This window comes from Salmo trutta, chromosome 7 (genome assembly GCF_901001165.1).
Source record: "Salmo trutta chromosome 7, fSalTru1.1, whole genome shotgun sequence".
Lineage (NCBI taxonomy): Eukaryota > Metazoa > Chordata > Actinopteri > Salmoniformes > Salmonidae > Salmo > Salmo trutta.
Genome location: NC_042963.1, coordinates 6155663 through 6177146, shown reverse-complemented (window position 1 = coordinate 6177146; position 21484 = coordinate 6155663). Strand labels below are relative to the sequence as shown.

General features: G+C 44.4%; 1 protein-coding gene and 1 non-coding gene across 6 annotated transcripts in view; both read right to left on the bottom strand.

Moving 5' to 3' along the window:
* Positions 1-21484, bottom strand: part of LOC115196804 (rho family-interacting cell polarization regulator 1) — a 105348-nt gene that overhangs the window by 62684 nt on the left and 21180 nt on the right. The window contains exons 1-6 of one of the 5 annotated variants that reach the window (XM_029757719.1): positions 10513-10703; positions 4984-5107; positions 2319-2468; positions 2118-2196; positions 1987-2010; positions 1747-1800 (exon numbers count right to left, since the gene is read on the bottom strand). In XM_029757719.1, the coding sequence (XP_029613579.1) occupies positions 1747-1800; positions 1987-2010; positions 2118-2196; positions 2319-2468; positions 4984-5107; positions 10513-10531 (450 nt within the window). In that variant the 5' untranslated portion in view covers positions 10532-10703. Of the gene's footprint in view, positions 1-1746; positions 1801-1986; positions 2011-2117; positions 2197-2318; positions 2469-4983; positions 5108-7728; positions 7944-8008; positions 8046-8078; positions 8137-10512; positions 10704-21484 lie in introns of those variants that run through there. The other 4 variants (XM_029757723.1, XM_029757718.1, XM_029757722.1 and 1 more) reach the window with 4 other exon arrangements.
* On the bottom strand, positions 278-389 carry LOC115197833 (U5 spliceosomal RNA). The gene has a single exon (XR_003879074.1). It is a non-coding gene; the product is annotated as a U5 spliceosomal RNA (small nuclear RNA).

The following is a 21484-nucleotide window of genomic DNA, read 5'->3' as shown; positions in this document are numbered from 1 at the left end:
CATTTTGAAAGAGGCGGAGGTGGACAGGACTGAGGCGGAGGTGGACCCTCTTAAAGACACATACATAAAGGTTTTGGACAGGTGCAGGAGGCTGCCACGCTGGGCGCCCGGGGAGATGTTGTTGTGGGGGGTTAAGCGCCTTGCTTAAGGGCACAATGGCATCTAGGATATGATACCAGCAACCATCCACTCGCCAGCTCACTTCCTGCCCAATTTTACCTGTCGGACCTGGGACTCAAACGGGCAACCCTCCAGTTACTGACTTGCCTCTAACCGCTAGGCTACCTGCCACCTTACCAAAAATACGTTGAATTAATCCGTGTTCCTCTCCCTGGAAGTCTTTAGTAAAAGGCGAAAGGCTTGTGCGTAATGAAGAGAAACTAGAGTCATTATGGGGTATTGTGTGTAGATTGATGAGGAACAAATATTTTAATACATTTTAGAATAAGGCTGTAACGTCACAAAATGTGGAAAAAGTCAAAGGGTCTGAATACTTAACGAATGCATTGTAGGTGAAACGACTATCGGAAAATTCCCATATTTAACAAGATATGACTGCAGACACCCAGCAGGGTTGGTTTGCCCATTCCCTAAATGAAGAAACCAAATCCTGGTGCACCAAAGAAGTATCAAGGGAAGCCAGTTGAGTCACTCCTATCAAATCGCATTGAGAGCATACGTCAATGACAGAATCAACTTGAATTGTTGCATCTCGTTGTGTTGTTGTCCTCCGGTGGCTAGCTAGCTAGCTAGCTAAACTTGCCCCTTTCCTAAATTAACCATGGATGGAGAAAGGGAATTGGACTTGTGGTTTTACTTAATTCTCTGTACTGGCCAATGATTATAACGGCAACAGACATCTCAAGGAACCTTCAGAATAAAAACGAATCAATGGCGTTTCCTTCTGGAGGGGCAATCAGCCTAACTCAGTCGCCAGGAAGAGGAAGGGCAGGTCAACAAGTGTTTAAGCTTACTTTCAAATAAATAAATAAAAAACTCTGCTCTCCTTATCCAGGTGATGGGCTATGACATTTGACTGCTAGGAGGTCAGAGGCTCCCAAAGGCAAACCCCGCTTGTAAAACACAAACTAGTCAAACATCAAACAGGTAGGAGGAGGAAAATAAGGAGGAGGAAGAAGACAGAGGTGTTCCTGTGCTGCTGCAGCTGTGTCGGGTTAGCAGCCTTGCCAGTGTCCTGCTCTCTCAGGAGGGTTAAAACGCTCAGAAAACAAACCAGGAATGTGAGATTAGCCTGAGGCCACCCCCTGCCAGTTAACCACGCCCAGCCATACTGTGTGTGCATGTGTGATGAGGCTCAGTTGCACTAATGCAAACACAGGGCTGGTTTTGAAAAGTAGAAAGCAGCACTCACTCATAAGTACAGTGACTAAGCCGAGAGCTGCTGGACCCTACCCCTGGACTGCGACCTGTCAGGTACTCACCCACATAATCACTGTTAGAGGCCCTGTCTGTCTGCTAGGCTTGCTGTAGTGTGCGAGTGGCTACGGACATACACTGAGTGGTCAGTTGTAATCAAATGAAAACCTAACATTACTTGTTTAATTTCACATACAGTATGTAGCTTACATAACTTTAACACACCTTTTCACATCTATTCCTATCTGACACACCCAAGATAAATAACTTCTACAAGCACACAGTTTATTTACCAATCACACTTGTTTCCCCATTTTCTTTCTCTCACACACACACATACACACACACACACACACACACACGACTCACCTTGCTTAGATGGAACTCAAGTCGTCGCATGAACCTCTCATTCACTTTTACTTGCTGTTGGAAGAAACACAAGAAGGACTCAAAATTATGCTAGCCTTCATTCTCAAAGTAAAATAATGGATAGAATGTAATTTGGGACCAATGGATTGCTGTCTGATTGTTTTGGTGAAAGCACATATGATTACTGTGTGCTAATGTGCAATGGAGTGGGTGAATAATAAAAGACCGGGTCAAACTCACCTTATCCAGCTCATAGAGAAACCCCTGAAGAGGAACAAGATCACATTATTATACTGTCCAGTAAAACCCATTACAAGATCAAGTGAGCGTACACCCATTTTAAGGCAGATTCAAGCTCTGGTGGTACCTACCAGGCGAGAGTTCCTCTTGGACTCCCTCATCTGTTGGCTCAGGCTGTCCAGCTCCATCTGGTGCACCTGCAGGTAAGACCTGAGACGTACATGGCATGTCAATTTCCCGTATGTCTGAGCAGGCATGTATGACAGTAACGTATTGTGAAAAAGTGCTTTCTGTCTGTGTGTGTCTGTGTGTGTGTGTGTGCGCGCACTCACTGCAGGCCTCTCTTCAGAGCCTCATAGACTTCGTCTAGCCTCTCAGGCTGGGGCACCTTGGGCGGTGGTGATTTAGCAGAGAGGGTGAACATCCTGCTGACTCTGGAGGGCTTCCTGGTGACCCCCAGGGTGCTGACCACTGATAGGTTTCTAAAACATAACACAATACTTTTTACTAATGGCAAGACTGAAAATGTAGCACTGCAATCAGTGACTGTTGGTGAGTTGATGGAATCAATGTTATTTAAATAATTTAAACATGATATGGAGATAAGTCTCATTCATACAGAACAGGCCAAAGACATGTTGATGTCTCCTCACTAGCAAGGACACTGTTGGAGTATCCCATCTCCAACACACGCTTCCAAAGCATATTTTATTGCAACTTGTATTAAGCAAAGAGTTGCACAGTCAGGGGTAATGATAACTTTCTGAGTTAAAATAATAAGTTACACTTTATAAAATCCAACAGGTAATCAATGTGAGTCAAGACTCCTCTTTGACAGACGACAGGCCAGTCAATGGGCTACGGAAGAGAAATGCATTAGTCTGTCTAGCCTGCTCATAATCTCTTCAACTTTGAAAAAACTCAAGCAAGATATTATCTGATAAGACTCAACACACCTTTCACTCCCTCACCCAGACATAAAACTAATAACCACGTGAATAGTAACTACTATTTCATGTTAATGCATTCCTTACAACTGTAGACAGCATAATTAATATCTCTATTTTTTCAGCTAAATTCTAACTTCTAGAGACGGCTAAATTTCCTCTTCCTCCATCTCCTGATGCTCTCGGTCTCTGACACAAACTCATGCGCAGGTTACTCAAGCATACACACTCCATTCTCTTCTCTGTCCTTCCTTTCATATTCTGACCTGGTTTCTAGTAGATGGACCTTCATTAATAAATAACTAGTGCCCTTGATTTTCCTCCATTCTACCTGACAGGGAATAAAGAAAATCCCTTTGGATAGACCAAAGCTTTGCTTGTTCGATACTACTGCACTGTTGGAGCTAGGATTTTGCTACAACCACAATAACATCTGTTAAATATGTGCATGTGACCAATAAAATGTGATTTGTCATGGAAAGAGCAAGTGCTCTCAATGTTTTGTATACTCCGAAGATATAGACACACACATTGAATTCGGAAAGGATTCAGAACCCTTCCATTTTTCCACATTTTGTTACGTTAGACTTATTCTAAAATGGATTTAATAAATGTTTTTCCTCAATCTACACACAATACCACATAATGACAGGGGAAAAAATGATTTTTTTGTGTGTGCAAATGTATTACAAATAAAAAACAGAAATCCCTTATTTACATAAGTATTCAGACCCTTTGCTATGAGACTCGAAATTGAGCTCAGGTGCATCCTGTTTCCATTGATCATCCTTGAGAGGTTTCTACAACTTGGAGTCCACCTGTGGTAAATTCAAATGATTGGACATGATTTGGAAAGGCACACACCTGTCTATATAAAAATGTCCCACAGTTGACAGTGCATGTCAGAGCAAAAACCAAGACACAGGTCTGGAGAAGGGTACCAAAAAATGTCTGCAGCATTTAAAGTCCACAAGAACAGTGGCCTCCATCATTCTTAAATGGAAGAAGTTTGGAACCACCAATACTCTTCCTAGAGCTGGCTGCCCGGCCAAACTGAGCAATAGGGGGAGAAGGGCCTTGGTCAAAGAGGTGACCAATAACCCGATTCTCTCTCTGACAGAGCTCCAGAGTTCCTCTGTGGAGATGGGAGAACCTTCCAGAAGGACAACCATCTCTGAAGCACACACCCAATCAGGGCTTTATGGTAGAGTGCCAGACAGAAGCCACTCCTCAGTAAAAGGCACATGACAGCCCACTTGAGTTTGCCAAAAGGCTATCAGACCATGAGAAACAAGATTCTCTGGACTGATGAAACCAAGATTGAACTCTTTGGCCTGAATGCTAAGTGGCACGTCTGCAGGAAATCTGGCACCATCCCTACGATGAAGCATGGTGGTGGCAGCATCATGTTGTGGGGATGTTTTTCAGTGGCAGGGATTGGGAAACTAGTCACGATCGAGGGAAAGATGAACGGAGAAAAGTATAGAGACATCCTTGATGAAAACCTGCTCCAGAGCGCTCTGGACCTCAGACTGGGGCAAAGGTTCACCGTCCAACGACCCTAAGCACACAGCCAAGACAACGCAGGGGTGGCTTCGGGACAAGGTGTCTAAATGTCCTTGAGTGGCCCAGCCAGAACCCGGACTTGAACCCGAACTAACATATTTGGAGAGACCTGAAAATAGCTGTGCAGCGACGCTCCCCATCCAACCTGACAGATCTTGAGAGGCTCTGTAGAGAAGAATGGGAGAAACTCCCCAAATACAGGTGTGCCCAGCTTGTAGCGTCATACCCAAGAAAACTCAAGGCTGTAATCGCTGCCAAAGGTGCTTCAAAGTAAAGGGTCTTAATACTTATGTAAATATAATATTTAAGTTTATTGCTTCGTCATTATGGAGTAGTGTTTGTAGATTGATGATGAAAGAACTATTTAATCAATTTTAGAATAAGGCTATAACGTAACAAAATGTGGAAAATTCAAGGGGTCTGAATACTTTCCGAATGCTTTTTAACAGTAATGTACACTAGACCTCAGAGGGAGTGTCCTCACCTGTAGGGCTTATCGTAGGAGTTGACCCCAGCAAAGGACTGGCTCCTAGTGATGGATCTGGAAAGGATTCGGCGCGACGGGCGCATGGAGAGGGACATGGAGGACACAGCTCTGGAGGGACTCCCTGCAGAGACAAGAGAGGGAAGTCTTTAGAAGTTACACAGTGACAGACAAAATGGAGCCAGTTTGGAATTTGTCCTCAGGCACTGCAGGAAAACATCAAAATGAGCAGAGCAGACATTTTTTTACAATTGAACCCGGCTTCCATTGGCATTGTTCTTTCACGGGAACTCAATTATGCCATTATTTTTTTCTCAAATACACATTTCTTGAAACCTTGATAGGTCTATGCACCTTATCCTTATGAATCAATTTTTCAAACTGTATTCCCTAATAAGCTGCAGGGGTTCCACACTCCTGGGACAAATACCAGTTCTTCACATCAAAGCATCTTATTATACTGTAAATCCAGCCCTGAGAGCTCTTGGAGAGATTATGTAAGAAAACATTTAATCTCATGCCTTGGAGAGATTTTTATTTGTATCTCTTTTGCATGAACAGTGATATGCAAATAGTTTGTTGTTTTTGGTTTAAAAGTACCAGCAAGTTGTCTAATTATCTGACAGATCAGTTCAAATGTTCTGACATGTCAACATTCATTTGGTTATCCAACTTTCAACAAGCCATAATTTGTCATAATGCATCTGCCATAATGCATTCAGCAACTCAAAATGTTAAATGTCAAAAGGCAGTCAGACTATTTCTGTATTGTAGGCCTGCCCTCCCACACCCTCCATCTACTCCTGCACCCTCTGTATGCCTCCATATTCCCCCCCTCTTCCTGTGGTGCAAGGTCAAGCAGCGAGGGTACTGTGTGTCACCATTTCCACACTGGAAACAAAAGACCAGTGAAGATCAAGGGATAACAGAGACACAGTGCAGACTGCAAACACATTACTGCTGCCTGCCCACTATCTCTGTTCTCTACCACCCACACTCTTCCTCTAGAAGTGCCTGGCCACAGCACAAAGTTACAACCATGTTGCACTTGTATCAAGGAAGATAGTAGTGCAGGGACGAGAGAGAGAGAGAAAGAGGAATGGAGAGAAGATTTCCCCGTCTAGATAAACTCTGTGTCTCGGAGTTCATTGTGAGTAAATGAGCATTGGCGTACCACACTGGGGGTTTTGTCGCAGCATTAGTGACATCACCATCACACAGGCCCCAAACAGGGTCCTTTTTCATAGGAGAAGAAGAGGGAGTGATTGAGACTAGATTAAACACACACCAATCACTGGGGACTCGGGCCAGGACAACAGCCCCTCACAGAGAGACACAGGCCCTGTGACGTTAGGAAGCCTCAGGTAAGGCAACCTCAAGCGCAAAGATTTTAGCTTCAATACACAGAGACACAGGCTCAGTCCTATTACACACAAATCAAATATACATTTTAACTGTTCTCCCCAGGAGGAAGTGTAATTGTCAATGGTAGCCACAGTTCTACTGAGCATTGTGGTTTTGTCAAGCCCTGTTAGTTTGATCAGTGTTGTCTTGTTTGGTCAGCAGCAGTGATATGAGTTCCTTAGATACAGAGATGCATTCAGGCCCTTAGGAAGGAAGCCTAGGTTTATTTTGAACTTGCAAGAGTGGTAGTCAGAAAATAGCAGTCACAGCTACAAATGCCTCACGTCATAAAACACAGAACTGAGCTGGCCATCTACGCTCAATACAATTCACTACATCCAATTGAGTCCCGATAGCCCAACACTCATTCCCTACAGTAGCATTTCATCTGCGTCAATCTCACTCAGCAAAACCCAGCCAAGGAGAAGGGGCTGTGAGCGTGAAACCTATAGAGAGACGAGGGAGAGGCCCTACAGCTCGAAACAGAACATCTCATATGTAAAGTTAATATTTCACGCAAGCCAGTGATTTTCACATGGAAGATGTAGGGTTAAGTGCTTGTGAAGGTAAAGTTAAAAGCTAAAGTCTGCCTGGTGAAAAATGTATATTTAATCACATACTGATCCCTGGTAAGACGATTTCCCTGTTAAATCAACTAGAGGCCTTTTACAATCAAATCAGTCAACTGTGCTACTGCAAACAGCTCAGACTCACAAACAAACCCAGAGACACCCAGCTGCCAAACCCAAGGCAGAGGAAATGGTGCCATTCTACAGGAAGTCTGAAACTCTAAAAAGGAAGATGGTTGAGGAAAATAAAAACAATCTAGAACAGGCCAGAGACTGAGATACAGCTCTCTGCCTGGACTATTGACTGAACCCATTTTCTTTTCCTTCGATACGGACAGAGACCGAAAGAGGCAAAACAAGCTAAATAAAATGTAAAAAAGGGATCATGGAGCGTGAGGAAAGGACAGACAAATAGTTGCACCTCTTCACTATAAACTGGTAATTATATTTGGCATATGATAGTTTCTGTGCCATATACAGTACATTTGAGGAACCGCTAGTATTTCTTTACACACAAATCATATACTGTGCCAAAACATATTTAAGTAAACGCCTTTGCAGCTGGTAGTACACGGCACTTATTGTACACACACATCTTTAAGAGGATCCTTCTCATCATGGGCATCACGTAGTAAACAGGACACAGGTAAGCGACACATTATCCTTTCTTCACTCAGCCTTGGATGAATACCCTGCTGCACCCCCACCCACACGCAGTGCACCGAGTCCACCATCCCAACAATACACCCAGCCTGTCCTGCCTGGTTCCTACCTGTCCCAGAAGAGGATAGGTCAGCCTGGGAATAAACAGTGAGATCACACGATGGGGAAATCTATTGAGCGTAACAAACATAAAACCAACGAGAGAGTCGTACGCCACATAACTACAGGCTTCCATCGGTTTCCATGATGAGTGTGGTGTTGCTGGACAGGGTGTGAAGCCCATAGACATGGTTACACCCATTGTTCTGCTGCCTGGCTGGCCCCGTTCCTGAACAGTTCTAGAAGGGGGGGAAAAAGCACACAGGGGCCACCTGCTCCATCATACCCACTCTGATCCACCCTCAGCATCATGATGCACATCAAAGCATCACCCTTCTCATCTTAATGTGTATATCACACCTGCAGGTCAAAGGAGTCTCTTGGGTGTTTATAAACAAGGGAGTTGTTTATGTGGTCTCTGTCTTGTGTTGAGTCTGTGAATGAGTGTGAGAGAAAACACACTGGCTGTTTTGTGATCAGCCACAGAGAGAGGTGCAGTTGGAGTAACAAAAGCACTATTGACATGGCCAAGGGACAGCCAATGGGGACGGAGCTGGCCTCGGATACAGGCTTCACCCCTTATCAACCAGCCGGTCTCCCTCTGACATTACAAACACAGCAGAGATAAGCAGGGTCTACTGTCCCCTGGGGCACACAGGCCCTGAAAAACACAGGCACCACTCAGAACAGAGGGTCACAAGACTGGGCCAGGGTCCCAGGAATGATCAGCAGTGGGGGTAGGGTGATGGGGTGGTAGGGCATACCAGTTCCCTAATACAACACTGAGCTGAGGGACAGGGGAAGGGCTAGCCAGCTCCAAAAACAACACTGGGGACAGACAAAATGGTGCAACAAGCTTTAAAAAACACACAAGTACAAGAGTAGGGGGGCACTTAGCACCACAAAATACAGCAAGTAGACATTTCTGGGTCACCCAGTAACCCCACGTGCAGTATAAACATCCTTTACTGACCTTATATAACCATTAAAGCTCTGGATTATGGGAAATAAACTGGAACCCTATAACACATTGACTGGATGGTTCGAGCCCTGAATGCTGATTGGCTGAAAGCTGTGGTATCTCAGACCGTATAACATGGGTATGAAAAAACATTTATTTTTACTGCTCTAATTACATTGGTAACCAGTTAGTAATAGCAAAAAGGCACCCCGGGGGTTTGTGATACATGACCAATATACTACGGCTAAAGGCTGTATCCTAGCACTCCACGTTGCGTCGTGCATTAGAACAGCCCTTAGCCGCGGTATATTGGCCATATACCACATCCCCACGGGTCTTATTGCTTAAATAAAGAATGATCCAATTTCCAAGCAGTAGGGCTAAGCATCAGCTCTCTAATCATCAACCTTTTGGTGAGCTTGTATAAGAAAAAAAAGGAAAGCAAAACAAGCTAATGAGGAACCTAAATGAGTCGTTGATGTTTATATTGAAATTATTGGGTTTATGAGAGGCTGCCTGGTGCTCCCTCCCTCGACAGATCCAGGATATGACCAGCAGGTTGGTTCTTGATCCTAATGGACCCCGGCCAGGAGTCATGAGTCCGCTCTCTATGAGAAAGCCCCTAAACACATACGTGTCCCTTTCCTTCCCTTCCATTCTCTCAACCAGAGCCTAAAAAAGCCCCTCTCCATCCACCCCCTTCTCGATTCTTCTCACCAGTCCTCCACTCCTGTTCTACAGTTATCTAACACCTCCACTGAAATAAGAGATCAGATATGATTCAAATCCAATACTGTTTACCAGACTCATCAGAGTGCTCTGATTTCAGTCAAGCCCCCTAGTCACTGTCCATTGTCTCAAAGTCCATGGATATGTTTACAACACTGGCCATGAGGGACAGGTTTGAAATACTGTTCCTCAAATCTCCACAACAACAGGACCTGACCAGAGTGTGACCAAACCATAAGCATAACCCACACATGTAAGGACCTCCCCTAGGGTATGTTAGTAAGTCACAGACAGCCACAGCACTGCATGAACACAGGTGTTGACACACTGCCCCTCGAAAAAGACGGTCTACTTCAACACCCCCAACACAGATCTGTGAGGCCGACGACCTTCAAAGACCCGTTTGTTTCCTCCCTAAAGACCAATTTAAACCACATTAATTTAAACATCCAGTGGGAGACCACCTGGGCGTTACCACAAACTACAGTCATCCCCCTCAACCACAAACCTACAGAACAACACTGGGGACTGTCTAAGACTGAGACAGTATAGCCAGAGTTGTTAGCAGGAAGAACAAGAATGGAAGAGGATTTTCTTCCCCCTGCTTTCAGGGCTGTGCCAGGCAGATCAGACTTCAGGTCTGACAATCAGGACTATGCAAAGCTGGAGAAGAGGAATACAGCCTCAGAGAGAGATGGTGAGGGAACAGAGAAACCGCAATAAAAACTAAACATCCACAATCAATGGGAAAACACATTCAGACAAAGAAAAAAGAAAAAGGTATGGGTTAAGCGAGAGGTAACATTTTACAACATGCCTCTATTGCCTGATACTGTGTGAAATACTTCAAATACTTCAAAACAGGCAGCGAGCAACTACACTAAAATCACCTCACACTTAAGTCGCTCTGGATAAGACCATCTGCTAAATGACGTAAATGTAAATGTAAGCTACCCAACTTACGAGTCTACCAACACCACCATTCCAAAACAAGAGTAACAACACTACAGACAAAACTAACATCCCACCACTTCAAAAACTCCATCGTACCCTAGAACTACATCAAGTCTACAAGCCCTGCTAGTTAAAAGGGGGGAAGGGTACCTCCATATCCACTGTACATCTTTGCTAGTGTTGTGGCTTCCTCTCAGTGTTGACCACCCAGACCAGGAGAGGTTTTCTTGGGTCTAATCAAGTAAAGAGATCCACGGACAGCGATCCAACAACAGAGATCCAGCAACATCTACTCATCTGAAGTTTAATCTCTCGCCCCTCTCTCAAACTCAGAGGAAAGGGAGTGCAGAGCAGAAGCGCGCTGCCAGGAAATGGGAAGGCGGTCACCCTCCCAGCAGCCCTCTCCTCCTCCGGCTTCCTCTACTCTTCCCTGGCTGACATCACACTCTTCCTGCCTCTCCCTCTTCAAGCAAGACCAGCACATTGTTTCCAAATCATAAATTACATGTAATTATACATTTGTGTTCTCTACTGCAATTAAATACCATAAATAGTACCCCAAATAGCTTTGAGTAAAAGACTGACAACAAAGGGACCCCAAAAAAAGTGTTCATCTTGAAACTTAACTCAGCCCTTAGTATTTTTCCTTGACTCATAAGCGTAACTCAGGCTGTGATAACAGAACACAATGAGGTGATCCTTATCAACCTTGAGTCATTTAGCCATGACAAATCCCTAACGGTCTTGGCCTGCCAGACCGTCTATCGATGTTGTGAAGGGTTTACAATAAAATATCCAGACACCCCAGAGCATGATGCACCAAATGGGAAATTAAAGCTCACATCTCCTTCAGAAACACAGCTAGTCTTCCTAAATCTTACAAGATTGCATACGTGAACTCTGCGAGACAAAAACATCAAGTGGAACTGCATGTTGTCGGCTCAAGTATCTAACAATTCCAGAGATGACAGACTCCTTAAACCTTGTGTGATCAGTAACTTGTGTGATGACCAAGTCTTATTCTCAACAGCACACCTTGAAAGTGTTTAGTGAAAGACGGGACAGGCAAAAGGGACTTGAGAACCTGACTGCAAGCTTATGATCACACTCAAGGTGACACTGCTCTAGTTCAGGTTCTTAACCTGATTAGGTATATGGCTGCACTTTACGCTGAGGAATGAAGGTAATGGTAACAATAACCTAAAAGGCACATCAGTCAATGTCAGCAGTATGCCATCAGAATAACAGTTATTACTCAACTGTTGCAACATGCCGAAAACTACAATGGCTATAAATCAGCAGAGCACTGTCTTTGACGAAAGTGGAGTGAGAATAGATGGGTATCTGCAAATACAAACAGACTGGTTTATGAAATACCGTTTCTCATTGGGCTTTTCCCCCCATAACCCAGGCCACTGCCCTTATCCTGGAGGCAAAGACCTGGTTTTAATGTTTTCAACATGAGACACACAGTGCTCTGTATGCTCTACACATTTCCAGAGAGAGGGAAGCTTTAACTTCTTATGGATGGTGGCAGTATTGAGTCGCTTGGATGACTGACGTGCCCAGAGTAAACTGCCTCCTACTCACTCCCAGAAACTAAGAAATGCATATTATTAGTAGATTTGGATGGAAAACATTTTGAAGTGTCTAAAACTGTTTGAATGATGTCTGTGAGTATAACAGAACTCATATGGCAGGCAAAAACCTGAGAAAAAATCCAACCAGGAAGTGATTTGTAGTTCTTCTATCTAATCCCTGTTCAAACTACAGTGTCTGTGGGGTCATTTTGCACTTCCTAAGGCTTCCATTGGCTGTCAACAGCCTTTAGAAACTTGTTTCATCTGTCTACTGTTACTGGGCAGAGAATAGGAGCTCAGTCTATCAGTGGACTGCCTGGGACCAGTGAGTTGTTTACTGCGCGGGCACATTTGGCGCGCCGCTCCTTCTTTTTCTTCTGTAATGAATACGCTATTGTCCGGTTGGAATATTATTGACGTTTTATGTTAAAAAGACCCTAAGGATTGATTGTAAACATCGTTTGACATGTTTCTACGAACGGTAATGGAACTATTTGACTTTTTGTCTCTTGTTTTACTCTCACGCGTTATGCCTTTGGATAGTGATCTGTACGCACAAACAAAACGGAGGTATTTGGACATAGATATTTCTTCTGGAAGTAGGAGTCCTGGTAGTGCATTCCGACCAAGATCAGCAAAGGTAAGGGCAGATTTATAATACTAATTCTGAGTTTAGTTGACTTCAGAACTTTGCTGGAATCTGTATAGCTTGCTTTGATGGTTGAGCTCTGTACTCAGAATATTGACAAATGTGCTTTCGCCGAAAAGCTATTTTAAAATCTGACACAGCGGTTGCATTAAGGAGTAGAACATCTATAATTCTTTCAATAACTGTTGAATATTTTATCAACATTTATGATGAGTATTTTTGTAAATTGATGTGCTCATTCACTGGAGGTTTTGGTGGGAATACATTTTCTGAACACCATGCGCCAATGTAAAATGGGGTTTATGGATATAAATATGAACTTTATCGAACAAAGCATACATGTATTTTGTAACATTGAGTCCTGGGCGTGTCATCTGATGAAGATCATCAAAGGTTAGTAATTAATTTTAGCTGACTTTCTGGTTTTTGTGACGCCTCTCCTTGTTTGGAAAATGGCTGTGTGGTTTTTCTTGTTTAGGAGCTGTCCTAACATAATCTAATGTTTTGCTTTCGCCGTAAAGCCTTTTTGAAATCGGAAACTGTGGTTAGATTAAAGAGAATCTTATCTTTAAAATGGTGTATAATACTTGTATGTTTGAGAAAATTTAATTATGAGATTTTTGTTGTTTTGAATTTGCCGCCGTGCACTTTCACTGGCTGTCGTCATATCGATCCCGCTAACGGGATTCAAGCCATAAGAAGATTTAAACAACATATTTGGCTATTATTTCATCCCAAGCTTCTCTTGCTGCACATTCAGCATTCACTCAGATTAAACTTTAATAACAGCCATTAGGGCTGCACAATATCAGCAAAAAATGTAATTGCGATTTTTTTTTACCAAATACATTTGCAATTTAACTCACGATATATATCAAAACACTTGAACTGTTGGAAGCATAGAAATATATACTGCTCAAAAAAATAAAGGGAACACTTAAACAACACATCCTAGATCTGAATGAAAGAAATAATGTTATTAAATACTTTTTTCTTTACATAGTTGAATGTGCTGACAACAAAATCACACAAAAATAATCAATGGAAATCCAATTTATCAACCCATGGAGGTCTGGATTTGGAGTCACACTCAAAATTAAAGTGGAAAACCACACTACAGGCTGATCCAACTTTGATGTAATGTCCTTAAAACAAGTCAAAATGAGGCTCAGTAGTGTGTGTGGCCTCCACGTGCCTGTATGACCTCCCTACAACACCTGGGCATGCTCCTGATGAGGTGGCGGATGGTCTCCTGAGGGATCTCCTCCCAGACCTGGACTAAAGCATCCGCCAACTCCTGGACAGTCTGTGGTGCAACGTGGCGTTGGTGGATGGAGCGAGACATGATGTCCCAGATGTGCTCAATTGGATTCAGGTCTGGGGAACGGGCGGGCCAGTCCATAGCATCAATGCCTTCCTCTTGCAGGAACTGCTGACACACTCCAGCCACATGAGGTCTAGCATTGTCTTGCATTAGGAGGAACCCAGGGCCAACCACACCAGCATATGGTCTCACAAGGGGTCTGAGGATCTCATCTCGGTACCTAATGGCAGTCGGGCTACCTCTGGCGAGCACATGGAGGGCTGTGCGGCCCCCCAAAGAAATGCCACCCCACACCATGACTGACTCACCGCCAAACCGGTCATGCTGGAGGATGTTGCAGGCAGCATAACGTTCTCCACGGCGTCTCCAGACTCTGTCACGTCTGTCACGTGCTCAGTGTGAACCTGCTTTCATCTGTGAAGAGCACAGGGCACCAGTGGCGAATTTGCCAATCTTGGTGTTCTCTGGCAAATGCCAAACGTCCTGCACGGTGTTGGGCTGTAAGCACAACCCCCACCTGTGGATGTCGGGCCCTCATACCACCCTCATGGAGTCTGTTTCTGACCATTTGAGCAGACACATGCACATTTGTGGCCTGCTGGAGGTTATTTTGCAGGGCTCTGGCAGTGCTTCTCCTGCTCCTCCTTGCACAAAGGTGGAGGTAGCGGTCCTGCTGCTGGGTTGTTGCCCTCCTACGGCCTCCTCCACGTCTCCTGATGTACTGGCCTGTCTCCTGGTAGCGCCTCCATGCACTGGACACTACGCTGACAGACACAGCAAACCTTGCCACGGCTCGCATTGATGTGCCATCCTGGATGAGCTGCACTACCTGAGCCACTTGTGTGGGTTGTAGACTCCGTCTCATGCTACCACTAGAGTGAAAGCACCGCCAGCATTCAAAAGTGACCAAAACATCAGCCAGGAAGCATAGGAACTGAGAAGTGGTCTGTGGTCCCCACCTGCAGAACCACTCCTTTATTGGGGGTGTCTTGCTAATTGCCTATAATTTCCACCTGTTGTCTATTCCATTTGCACAACAGCATGTGAAATGTATTGTCAGTCAGTGTTGCTTCCTAAGTGGACAGTTTGATTTCACAGAAGTGTGATTGACTTGGAGTTACATTGTGTTTGTTTAAGTGTTCCCTTTATTTTTTTGAGCAGTGTATATAAAATAAAAAAATGAAGTGGAAAGCAGCACATTCTTGTTTGGAACAATCTGTTGACTGCATTTGACCTAACAGAACAGCATGCAAACTTAATGTGGGAAGCAGCCGCAACAGGAGATAAAAACTGAGTAACTATTCAAAAAAAAAGAAAATGACATATGCAGCTGAGTGGCTGTTCAAAATATTCAATGCGATATGGTTCTCTTGTGATATGGATATTGCATATGTCAATATTGCGATTTCGATCAGAATTCTATTAATTGTGCATCCCTATCCCCCAGATCCAAATGCATCACTCCATCACCCACACGGTGAGATGGTGTTTACATCAAAATAGAAAAATGTGCACAAATAATTGTGTGCAATCAGTGAATATTATGCACACAAACCCAGTTTTCATTAAACACACCCACACAAAGAACAAAGTAAACAAGACACTTAATATATAAGTGTTTACCCACCATGCCACAACAGTCACTGAGTGATTCTAACAGGTCCAGACATTACCAACCATCAGCAGAATTACATTTTGCACACTCGGAAATACAGGAGAACTAGCTGACATTGAACTAGGACAGTGATTGGCTGAGCAGTTTCTTTGGAAATTAGTAGTCTGTCAGAACCAGTCAAATGTAAACTCAGCAAAAAAAGAAAAGTCCTCTCACTGTCAACCGCGTTTATTTTCAGCAAACTTAACATGTGTAAATATTTGTATGAACATAAGATTCAACAACAGACAAACTGACCAACTTCGACAGACATGTGACTAACAGAAATTGAATAATGTGTCCCTGAACAAAGGGGGGTCAAAATCCAAAGTAACAGTCAGCATCTGGTGTTGCCACCAGCTGCATTAAGTACTGCAGTGCATCTCCTCCTCATGGACTGCACCAGATTTGCCAGTTCTTTCTGTGGGATATTACCACACTCTTCCACCAAGGCACCTGCAAGTTCCCTGACATTTCTGGGGGGAATGACCCTAGCCCTCAACCTCCGATCCAACAGGTCCCAGACGTGCTCAATGGGATTGAGATCCTGGCTCGTCGCTGGCCATGGCAGAACACTGATATTCCTGTCTTGCAGGAAATCACACACAGAACGAGCAGTATGGCTGGTGGCATCGTCATGCTGGAGGGTAATATCAGGATGAGCCTGCAGGAAGGGTACCACATGAGGGAGGAGGATGTCTTCCCTGTAACGCACAGCGTTGAGATTGCCTGCAATGACAACTAGCTCAGTCCGATGATGCTGTGACTCACCGCCCCAGATCATGAAGGACCCTCCACCTCCAAATCGATCCCGCTCCAGAGTACAGGCCTCGGTGTAACGCTCATTCCTTCGACAATAAACGCGAATCCGACCATCACCCCTGGTGAGCCAAAAGTGCGACTCGTCAGTGAAGAGCATTTTTGCCAGTCCTGTCTGGTCCAGCGACGGTGGGCTCGTGCCCATAGGTGATATTGTTGTCAGGGATGTCTGGTGAGGACCTGCCTTACAACAGGCCTACAAGCCCTCAGTCCAGCCTCTCTCAGCCTATTGCGGACAGTCTGAGCACTGATGGAAGGATTGTGCGTTCCTGGTGTAACTCGGGCAGTTGTTGTTGCCATCCTGTACCTGTCCCGCAGGTGTGATGTTCGGATGTACCGATCCTGTGCAGGTGTTGTTACACGTGGTCTGCCACTGCGAGGACAATCAGCTGTCCGTCCTCTCTCCCTGTAGCGCTGTCTTAGGCGTCTCCCAGTACGGACATTGCAATTTATTGCCCTGGCCACATCTGCAGTCCTCATGCCTCCTTGCAGCATGCCTAAGGCACGTTCACGCAGATGAGCAGGGACCCTGGGCCTCTTCCGTTTGGTGTTTTTCAAAGTCAGTAGAAAGGCCTCTTTAGTGTCCTAAGTTTTCATAACTGTGAACTTAATTGTCTACCGTCTGTAAGCTGTTAGTGTCTTAACGACCATTCCACAGGTGCATGTTCATTCATTGTTTATGGTTCAATGAACAAGCATGGGAAACAGTGTTTATACCCTTTACAACGAAGATCTGTGAAGTTATTTGGATTTTTATGAATTATCTTTGAAAGACACGGTCCTGAAAAAGGGACGTTTCTTTTTTTGCTGAGTTTAGTAAGAGAGGGAGTCAAGGTGATTTAAATCAATGTGGTCTGTTAACCATGTCTTTTTCAGAGCCGATGTGAAAAATATCAGAATTGGGTTGCCAGTCTAAACGCAGACTGTGTCGCAGCCTCCTATCTTTTTTTCACTGATTCGTCTTTTGACCAGCACTGAAAAAGAGCCAATGTAAAAAGATCTGATGTGAAATGATCTTATCTGATTGGTCAAAAGACCAATTAGTGGAAAAAAGATCAACTCAAGAAGAAATAGGCCCGCGGCGAAATCTAGTTGATGATGCCTGCTGTACATTGTACCTGCAGCATTCCATGGGAGACTAGCATAGAGTAGCCTACTTGGTGTGAAAGGGAGGTGTGAAAAGGGGATCAGTGCCCCTTGACCTCAGAGTGCTGATAGTGTGATAATGGGATGGAGGATAAGCAGGGGGATCGGGAGAGGAGCGGCCGCCCAGAGTGAGAGGTGGGCTGGGGATTTAGTTGTTCTCAGTTAAACTCTTATCTCCCCGGAGGCAGCTGTCCCCACCAGACTGGCAAACTACTCCTCAGAGTTACACAGTCACTGCAGCTGTGCCTCGCACTGAGAGAGGAGAGAGAACGAAAAAGAACGCACAGTAGTCGTGCGCATGCACAGTAAAGAGCACATTCCTTCTTATCAGTTTCTCTCTTGTACCACCTTCTCAAGTTTCACCACTAAGTACGGAATGTCTATTTCCTTTACTGCTCTCATCTCATAGAAAGCCTTCTTTGCGCAGGCCTAGATCAGCTTGGGGTTCTGTCTTGACCAGAGGAAGGCCTGAAACGTTCTCTGAAACTTCAAACGTTTCGTAATAGGTTTAACATTAAAGATGCATACACTTCTGTGACAGCCATAATGGCAGATGATTGGAGTAACACCGCCTGCTACTGTATCATTGCCTTTCACAAAGCAGGAAGAGATAGCGATCCCACACAAGAGGCACACACAGGACATAAATATCCCAGGACAATGGAAGTAATCTGTGTCACACTCAGAGATAAGGTGCCTGGCTACACACTGACCAAGGTAATCACACACAGGCCTGACACCTGGATCTGGGAGCATGTCTGAGGGGATATACCTAACCGTCTGGATTTATTTGGTCTACGATTAATCATTACGGCAAAAATCAATACTTCCTTGCTGTTGCACCTTGGTGCCGCTCAACCAAAGGTAGACCCACCCCCACCTCCCCATAGCCTCACTCAACACCAAGCACTCTATTCCCCAAAACCACCCCACAGTGCAGAGAACACATTCTTTCCATTCTTAACGTGCCACTAGCCCTTTATGTGTCTCAAATACAGCAGGCTTGTTTGTTTTCCACTCCCCCCTCTGATTCTTAAGTCCAAAATGAGGTTTACCTATTAAAAATGTGCTGTTTGAGCAGGTGGCAAGGAATTTGATAGACACAGCAAAAACTACATGTATAAGACTTCATATGTGGAGTTGCGCTGCACAGCCCAGAGGACATTCTACTGTGAGGACACAGTTCTATTCCACATATTCTACTCCTAAATGCATGAAAATGTAATTATGTTGACCCCATCTGAGATAGAAACGATGCGCGCCACTGCACTGTAGAGAGATGAGGAGCAAGCAGTGGCTGTGCGCTTGTGGCTCTCATTTGCACCACTTGTCACTCTGATCTTAAAGGGACAGCGCGAGATTTTGGCAATGAAGTGCTTTTTCTACTTACCAAGAGTCAACTGAGGTAAACACTGAAAGTGCAATGGTCGTCCAAGATGACCATACCCTGACCAGGCCCAACCCAGCTTATCTTCAGCAGTAAGCTAGCAAGTTTGTAGGGCTCAGTGGAGAATGACTTCCCCCTCTCATTAAAGCCATGAAGTTGAAGGCCGACCGAGGTACTGCAGGCTGTCACAAAGGGTCCCTATTATAGTAAATGGTAAAAAGGCAATCTTCGTGTACAATCTGTGTGTAAATATTTGTTTTTCTAAGATAATCATGGCACCAACACTTGCTTACATTACACCAGATGTATGCTCTTGAACCAATTTATATAGACATATATATTTTTGAAATCGCACACAGAAGTTAAGGATATTTTATATTCAGTGCATTCGGAAAATGAATTCAGACCCCTTCCTTCCCTTTTTCCACATTTTGTTACGTTACAGCCATATTCTAAAATAGATTAAATAAAACAAGTCCTCATCTACACACAACATCCTATAATGACAAAGCAAACACAGGTGAAGAAATGTTTGCAAATGTATTAAAAATAAAAAAACAGAAATACCTTATTTACAGTATTAAGAGCCTTTGCTATGAGACTCGAAATTGAGCTCAGGTGCATCCTGTTTCCATTGATCATCCTTGAGATGTTTCTACAACTTGGAGTCCACCTGTGGTAAATTCAATTGATTGGCCATAATTTGGATAGGTACACACACACACACACACACACACACACACACACACACACACACATACACACATAGTCTCACAGTTGACAGTGCATGTCAGAGCAAAAACCAAGCCATGAGGTTGAAGGAATTGTTCGTAGAGCAGGATTGTGTCGAAAGACAGGATTGTGTCGAGGCACAAATCTGGGGAAAGGGTACCAAAAAATGTCTGCAGCATTGAAGGTAACCAGGAACACAGTGGCCTCCATCATTCTTAAATTGAAGAAGTTTGGAACCAACACTTCCTAGAGCTGGCCGCCTGTGCATTCGGGGGAGAAGGGCCTTGGTCAGGGAGGTGACCAAGAACATGATGGTCCATCTGAAAGAGCTCCAGAGTTCCTCTGTGGAGATGGTTCTCTTTCTGGAAGGTTCCCCCATCTCTGCAGCACTCCACCAAATCAGACCTTTATGGTAGTGGCGCCAGACGGAAGCCCCTCCTAAGTAAAAGGCACATGACAGTCCGCATGGAGTTTGACAAAAGGCAAATCAAGATTCTATGGTCTGATGAAACAAAGATTGAACTCTTTGGCTTAAATACCAAACTTCACATATGCAGGAAACCTGGCACCATCCCTACGGTGAAGCATGGTGGCAGCATCATGCTGTGGGAATGTTTTTCAGCAGCAGGGTCTGGGAGACTAGTCAGGATCGAGGGAAAGATGAATGGCGCAAAGTACAGAGAGATCATTGATGAAGTCCTGAGCGCTCTGGAGCAGGTTATCAGTCTGATGCGAAGGTTCACCTTCCAACAGGACAACAACCCTAAGCACACAGCCAAGACAACGTAGGAGTGGCTTCAGGACAAGTCTCTGAATGTCCTTGAGTGGCCCAGCCAGAGCCCAGACTTGAACCCGGTTGAAGGCCTCTGGAGAGATCTGAAAATAGCTGTGCAGCGACGCTCCCCATCCAACCTGACAGAGCTTGAGAGGATCTGCAGAGAAGGGGAGAAACTCCCCAAATACATGTGTGCCAAGTATGAAGCATCATACACAAGAAGACTCAAGAATGTAATCGCTGCCAAAGGTGCATCAACAAAGTGCTGAGTAAAGGGTCTGAAGCCTTAAGTAAATGTGATAACAAAATGTGGAAAAAGGTTAAGGGTTCTGAATACTTTCTGAATGCACTGTAGTTGCTTCCGGCAGCCTGCAGTACCCCTTTTGGGCTTCAACTTAAGATCCTCAATGAGAGGGAGCAGCACTGAGCTAGCCTGCAATGTCACTTCCTGGACTAGCTCAAACTGCTTGAAAATCTCCCCCATGACATGTCGTCTTAGTTGCTAAAAATCGACTTCTATGACTCAAATGTGCCATTGAGTCTTCACATAGAAATGGATGGTGTGACATCATTGATGGGTTCATCCATTTATATATACACCATCTATTGTAGGGCTGCTGGCTGAGGAGTTGCAAATTCCATTTCGCCAACCTTGGCTTGAACACAGTCATCCTATGCATTTACGGTATGTAACTAAATACACAAACATATGTAATATTTTGTTGAAGATACAGCATCTCTCGCTTTGAGATTTAGGATCCAGCCATTCAACTGATCTCCTCTCTTAATGAGGCCATTAAAGTCACTGATTAACGATCTGCCAACAGACCCTTGTTTCCCCCATGCCTGCACCCAGACTGAGCAGGAGAGCGGGGCCAACTAATACTGCTCTAATTTGTTGACCCTTTTAAAAGTTGAGTGGCAAAGGCTTACCGCGCTTTGCAATTGTAATCATTTCATGTGCAGAGGTTATGGAGCGATTGCAGTGCTGACAGAAATTGTATTTGAATTCCATAACTTTGAATTTGATATTGAATTACATTTAATCTTGATGTT